Here is a 7,062-nt window from a genome sequence, read left to right on the forward strand (position 1 = left end):
AAAACTGGTAACATCCTCGTAAATCTTCTCTGCACCGTTTCCAGCCAAATGGCATCTTACCTGCAGTACAGCTACCAACACTGAACACGATCATGTTATAGGACAGAATAATGTCATTCGGCCCATCAAGTCTACTGCGACATTCAATCATGGCTGATCTATCTTCCCTTCTCAACTCCATTCTCCTGCCTTCTCCCCATAACCCCTGGCATCCATACTATTCAAAAATCTGTCAATCCCTGCCTTAAAAATATCCATTGACTTAGTCTCCACAACCGTCTGTGGCAATAAATTCCAGATTCACCACCCTCTGATAAAAGAAATTCCTTCTCATCTCCTTTCTAAAGGTACGTCCTTTTATTCTGAGGCTATGGCTTCAGGTTTGGTGGTATGCAGAATATTGTACGTAATGTCGACATTTTGGTATCTACTCTAATTGAACGTTTCCATTTCATGTAGAAAAATGATATGGAGTCTTATAGCGTGGAACATGCCCTTCGGTCCAACCGCCCACGTTAGTCATGGTCCGTCTACACTAGTCCCACCTACCTGCATTTGGTCATATCCTTCTGACCTATACATGCACCTGTCTAAACCTTTCTTAAATGTTGCGATAGTACCTCCCTCAACTACCTCCTCTGGCAGCTCGTTCAATACACGCACCACCTTTTCCGAAAAATCTACCCCTCAGGTTCCTGTTAAATATTTCCCCCGTCACCTTAAACCTATGTCCTCTGGTTCTCAATTTCCCTACTTGGGCAAGAGACTCTGTGAGCCAATGCGATCTAATCCTCTCATGATTTTGTACACAATTTTGTCATCTTGCACTTAATGCCTATTCTCTCTCGCAGGAGGAGTTTGCTGGGTATGACTTTGAAAACCGGCTTCACGTGCGTATCCATACCGCTTTAGCGTCTCTGAAAGAAGTTCCACAGTGACGTTTGCCAAACCGGAGTCCTCTTCAGTGCACATACGGTTGAATCAATTTCTGCACTTTACGCTGTAAATGCACAGCAAAATGGTCAGCCTGAACTCAAGAAAGGCTCCATTAGACCTAAGCATGTAGAATATTTTTGAATGTGCAAGGATGGTTTCGCCGGCGAGTGTGAGATGCAGGAGATCTGATGCTTTACTATCGATAGTTAAACAGGAGGCGGCTTAGACGGTTCCAAGGAGTATCAAGTGGCCTTGCTCATTTTAACCCCACTTTGATAAACTCTGTAGCCCAGTTTAGATCTTAGCTGTATAGTTGAACGATGCACAGAGCCCATTCCTGTCATTGGCACTGATTCTAATGGGCTTGGTTAATGTTAGTAGGTCAGGACTGAAGGAGGATTCATGGCTTTTGCCTATTTCAGGCAGAATAAACAGCCATATAGTTAAAATAGAATAATAGCCATACTTTTTGTTGCTCTAATTTATTTATATTTTGCCGAGATTTTATGCCATCATTATTTTAAAATGTGTAAAATATTGGTAGCACTTTTTAAATCCCTTTTGTATCAGACCCAGAGAACACCAGCAGCAAGGGACTCGAGTTCATTTCTGCTCAGGGTCATTTGTTAATTATGAGTGTAGGAAGCAGTCTTTTTTGAAATGTCTCTGAACCTCAGAAATAACTACACCAAGATATTATTTGATCTTTCTGTGTTGGCATTCTTTTAAAAGTATCCAGATACCTCAGTTGAGGATCGGATGCAAATTGTGAAATTCATACATTTTTAAAAGTGTAACTCTGGAAAACAGGGTACTGAACAAATGAAACTGCCTTGTAGCATCTCAGTGTCAAATTACCTAATTTTCATTAGTTTTGTCATATTATGATGTTGGGTTTGTATCTATTGTTACAAACATCTTGCAGGGATAAACACAATTTTATTCTGTGTTAGCTAATGCTATTGCCAAGTTATTTAAAGTCCATTATCTGCAAGATGTGAACCATTGGATAGGAACATGTAACATATCACTTGGATGTAGACACCACTTCGAAACACCACCATGATTGCTTTCAAATATATTTTTTTATAAATTATTGATATAAGAGGCACGGTTTACTGGCAGTGAGACCTGCATACTCCGTCCTTCAAAGGTGCACATTTGCATTTCTGTATATATTGCAACATGTGTAGAGTTTAGATTGTCCAGCTGCCATGCCTGTTTCGAGCGCCAAGCTCCTCTCATAATTCCTCATGGCAGCATCATTCTACAGGCACTGGTACCTTGCCCACATTGCCAATTGGCCTGGTGCAGACCCTGGAATATTTCTGTCAAACCAAAACTCCAAGGACAAACAGAACTAATTGTTGCTGAGCCAAATCCAAGTACTAGAGGAACTCAGCGGGTCAGGCAGCATTTGTGGAGGAAAATGAACAGGCGGTGTTGCTTCAGATTGAAGATTGTTCCCGACCTGAATTGTCGCCTGTCCGTTCCCTCCACAGATGATGCCTGACCCACTGAGTTCCTCCATGCACTTTGTGTTTAGCTCAAGATTCTAGAATCTGCAGTTCCTTGTGTCTCTCCAATTGTTGCTGGTTGCATTGATTAATTTTCTTTCCGAATTTTTTGCCTGTTGCTCAGAAACATGTCTTTCTTGTAACTTCAAATCCGTTGTACTGTTTTACGAAGCTGATGATCCGAGAAGTTCAGTCCCCTTATGTACACAATGTTGTGTAATTCTACATTGTGGCTGGATTTGTTTTGTTTATAAGGATGGGAATGACATAACTGACGTTTTTAAATCGTTGACTTGGGTAAAGTAATGTAATATGAATCTTTGCAAGTTCATACACTGGAGTGTTACCAACATTTGGCTGCTGCACACATACTGCTCAGGGGAAGGGAAACCAATTATTAATGAACCTAAGATAGACACAAAAAACTGGAGTAACTCAGCGGGACAGTCAGCATCTCTGGAGAGAAGGAATGGGTGACGTTTCAGGTCGAGACCCTTTTAGGGTCTCGACCCGAAACGTCACCCATTCCTTCTCTCCAGAGATGCTGCCTGCCCCGCTGAGTTACTCCAGCGTTTTGTGCCTATCTTCAGTTTAAACCAGCATCTGCAGTTCCTTCTAACATATTAATGAACCTAGTCTTGTAAATAACCCAATAATTAATGATTGTGCTAACCTTTGCGTAAATGGAGGAAAATATGTTCACCTTGCATTGAGAATTGACTTCATTACAGAATGAACTAGGACTTCATTCGTAAATGAGCTTGTCAGGGGACATAAAACAAAGAGGTTTGTGCCTGCTGATCTCACCGTTACTGTGATGTTCTTTGAGGCTGAGCACTGAGAATTGGATCTGTTCATTGTGTACATGAGTGGAAATGTGGATGACAAAATCTGTCCCAAGAGTTTTGACTGTATGTCGACTGCTGTTACTCACCTACATTAAACAATGTGACCAGACATGTTAATATCTATAGTTATTGGTTATTTTTATTTGTTGAACGGTCTTTGTTTATTAAGTCAATTTATTTGTCACATACACATAAATGTGCAGTGAAATGAAAAATTACCCGCAGTTCAACAATAAGACCAATAAAAATAAGCAATACAAATATGCAATGCACATACAATCATAAACTAAACAAAAGAAACATCCATCACAGTCACCTCCAGTCACCTCCTCACTGTGATGGAAGGCCAGAATGTCTTTTTCTCTTCCCCTGCCGTCTTCTCCCGCGGTCAGGCTGTTGGAGTTGCCACGTCGGAGCTCCCGACATTGAAGCGCCGCGCTGGACGGTGAAAGGTCCGCGGCGGGCCGACCCAAGCCCCGCGATTCGGGGCGGGCGAAGACGCTGCCGCTGCCGGAGCTCCCGATGTCGGCCCCCATCCAGGGGCCTGCGGGCTTCCGACGTCCACGCGGCCCGCGCCGGAGCCTCCGGAGACGAGTCGCAGCCGCTCCCGCAGCATCCGAAGGCAGCCAGCGCCGCAGGTGGTGAGTCCGGGCCGCGGGCTCTGCGAACCAGAGCCCAGGTGGTCCCAGGTGGTCCCAGGTGGAGGCCGCCAGCTCCAGGTGCATGGCCGATGGTAGGCCGCAGCGGGAACGGGGACACGACACAGAAACAAGGGTCGGGAGAGACACTTTTACAGTTCCCCCCCCCCCCCCCCCATAACACACAACCACAAACACTACATCATATTTAAACTACAATTAAGACAAAAACAACAAAAAACACAAAAGACAAACGGACGTAGGCAAGCCGCAGCTGCAAGGGCAGCGCTGGCTCCACGTTGTGCATATCTTGCCGAATATTATGTTATCTATTGAGTACTGACCTGTTATGCTGCTGCAAGTAAGAATTTCATTGTTTGATTTCAATACATTGATTACGTGCTTGAAAAGCAGCGTGTAAATAAAACAGAGTAAAACAAACATGCCAGGCACAACACGTGACTATGCTGCCGGGGCATTATTCAGAAAATAAGAGTGCGTAAATGAAACTTTATCAAAGTTGAATTTAACAAAGTAATTGGACAAGCGTGTTATTTTAAAAGCGGGTCAAAATGTACGGTGTCTGCATTGGATCTTTCTTCAATCTGAAACACTTTGAATTAATTTTTTTAAATGATACAAGAAATAATATTTCCCTGAGTTGCAGGAAACAGCAAAGACAGATGGCAAACTATCTGTATTTCTGAAGAATTGGACGTCAGTTATAGCAGTTTTGTGGTTGCCTGAAAATAGTTTCAATATATTTGACTGAAATGTTATGGGGAGCATACATATAAACATCTAAAACTCTTGTTAGTATAACTGCTTTAAGGCAGGATCATATATTTTGGAAAAAAGTAAACAAATGCACACACAATGTTTATTACCTAGGCTAGACTTTAAGAAAAATGTTTGATAAAAGCTAGTTTCTAGACTAACACCTTACAGAAATTGTATTTTTTTTGTGTTCATTTCTCAAGGGTGCTGGCAATACTGCCATCTGAGGTTTTGGCCTATGAAGGTGGTGGTTATATGTGTGAATGACTGCATTCCTTGTATTGGATATGTAAGGTCAAAATAACAATATGTGGCAGGGATGAAGGGATCAAGGTAGAGTGGCTTGAAGCATGAAGTGGACTTGTGCATGTGACTTAGTTGCTTGTTTGTATTATTGATATGGGGGCAGTACTGAAGTTCACCAGACCAGGTCCAAGTTTGGAAATCTCGGTTTTTGAAGTCTCCAGATATACCTGCCTCCAATGCTACTTCGTGTCATTAACCTGAAACATCAGTCTATTTATTGACTGCCCTGCCCCCACTCCACCCCTCTTCCAGCTCTCTTCCTCCCCCCCCCCTTACTAAAGTAAGTCTGAAGAAGGATCCTGACCCAAAATGTTGCATACCCATGTTCTCCAGAGGTGCTGAAATAAGAAACTGCAGCTGTTTTTTGGCAAAACAGGAGACAACATGCTGGAGTAACTCAGGCAGGATCTCTGGAGAACGTGGACAAGTGATATTTTGAGTTGGAACCCTTCCCACTGATTGTGGAGGTGGGGGTGAGAATGCTGGAAAAAAGATGGGGAAGAACAAAGCCTGGTAGGTTGCTACAGGTGAGGGAGGACTTTGATAGGCAGATGGTTGGATATAGACCAGACATGAAAAGACAAGGTGTGAGACAAATGGATGTAAGAGTTGCAGGTTGTGAAGCTAGAGGAATGAATGTCGCGGAGAAATGGATTGGAGGATTCACAGCGCTTCAATCCGAAACATTACCTGTTCATTTTTTCCAGAGGTGCTACCTGACTTTGAGAGTTACTTCAAATCTTTATGGGGAATCAGCATCTGCTTTGCCGTGTGTTTTCAGTTGATTTTCAGGTTTGTGCTCTTTCAGCTCTATTTCTCTCTGTCCCTCTCTTCGCCGATGCTAGTTTAGTTTAGTTTATTGTCACCTGTATTGAGTTACAGTGAAAAGCTTTTGTTGCGTGTTAACCAATCAGTGGGAAGACTACATGATTACAATCGAGCCGTCTACAGATACAGGATAAAGGGCATAATGTTTAGTGCAACGTAGAGTCCAATTAAAGATAGTTCGAAGGTCTTCAATGAGGAAGATGGTAGGTCAGGACCGCACTTTTGTTAGTGAGTTTAGTTTAGATTAGTTTATTGTCATGTGTACCGAGGTACAGTGGAAAATATTGTTGCATTATAACCAGTCAGCAGAAAGACAATACATGATTAGATTTTTTTTAACGTGTGTAGGAAGGAACTGCAGATGCTGGTTTACACCGAAGATAGACACAAAATGCTGGAGTAACTCAGCAGGTCAGGCAGCATCTCTGGAAAGAAGGAATGGGTGATGTTTCAGGTTGGATCCCTTCTTCAGACTGAGTCAGGGGAGAGGGAGATATAGAGATATGGATGGATAAGGTGTAAAAACACAGATCAAAGGGGATGATGATTTTGGAAAAATGCAGAATGGTTCACTGTTAACTGAGGGGAAGATGACAAAGCATACAATCGGTAAAATTTAATCAGGGGGACAGTGAAACTAGTTGGAGAATGGGGAGTGACAGAGAGATAGGGAATGCAACGGTTACTTGAAGTTAGAGAAATCCAGATTCACACTGCTGGGGTGTAAGCTGCCCAAGTGAAATATGAGGGGCTGTTTCTCCAATTTGTGCTGGGCCTCAAGGTGTGTGTGAAAATGGGAGGGAGTTAATGTGCTGAGCAACCAGGAGATCAGGTAGGTTAAGGCGACTGAGCGGAGGTGTGCAGCGAAACGATCGCTGAGCCTGCACTTGGTCTCGTCGATATACAGGAGTCCACACCTGGAACAGCGGATACAGTAGATGAGGTTGGAGGAGGTGCAAATGAACCTCTGCCTCACCCAAAGATGCTAGAGGAACACGGTGGACCACCGTTCAAATCGCCTATACTGAAGTATAGTACGCAAAGGAGCCATTTTAGTAGGCGAACCCCACCGTTCGCTATGCCTCTCGCAGTGCAATCAGTGTTTTGGGGAACAGTATGTATAATGACACCATTAAAATGCAGAATATATATCATCTATCAATTCACAGATTTTTATTTTTAAATGTTTCTGCAAGTTTCTGCCTACTAAAA

General features: G+C 42.9%; 1 protein-coding gene across 3 annotated transcripts in view; it reads left to right on the plus strand.

The window, feature by feature from the left end:
* Positions 1 to 2,931, plus strand: part of ttc39c (tetratricopeptide repeat domain 39C) — a 60,431-nt gene extending 57,500 nt beyond the window's left edge. For all 3 annotated transcript variants that reach the window (XM_078397983.1, XM_078397984.1, XM_078397985.1), the window contains exon 14: positions 852 to 2,931. In XM_078397983.1, the coding sequence (XP_078254109.1) occupies positions 852 to 938 (87 nt within the window). In that variant the 3' untranslated portion in view covers positions 939 to 2,931. The remainder of the gene's footprint in view (positions 1 to 851) is intronic.
* Positions 2,932 to 7,062: the final 4,131 nt, after the last annotated feature.

The sequence above is a fragment of the Rhinoraja longicauda genome, chromosome 4 (genome assembly GCF_053455715.1).
Source record: "Rhinoraja longicauda isolate Sanriku21f chromosome 4, sRhiLon1.1, whole genome shotgun sequence".
Classification (NCBI taxonomy): domain Eukaryota; kingdom Metazoa; phylum Chordata; class Chondrichthyes; order Rajiformes; family Arhynchobatidae; genus Rhinoraja; species Rhinoraja longicauda.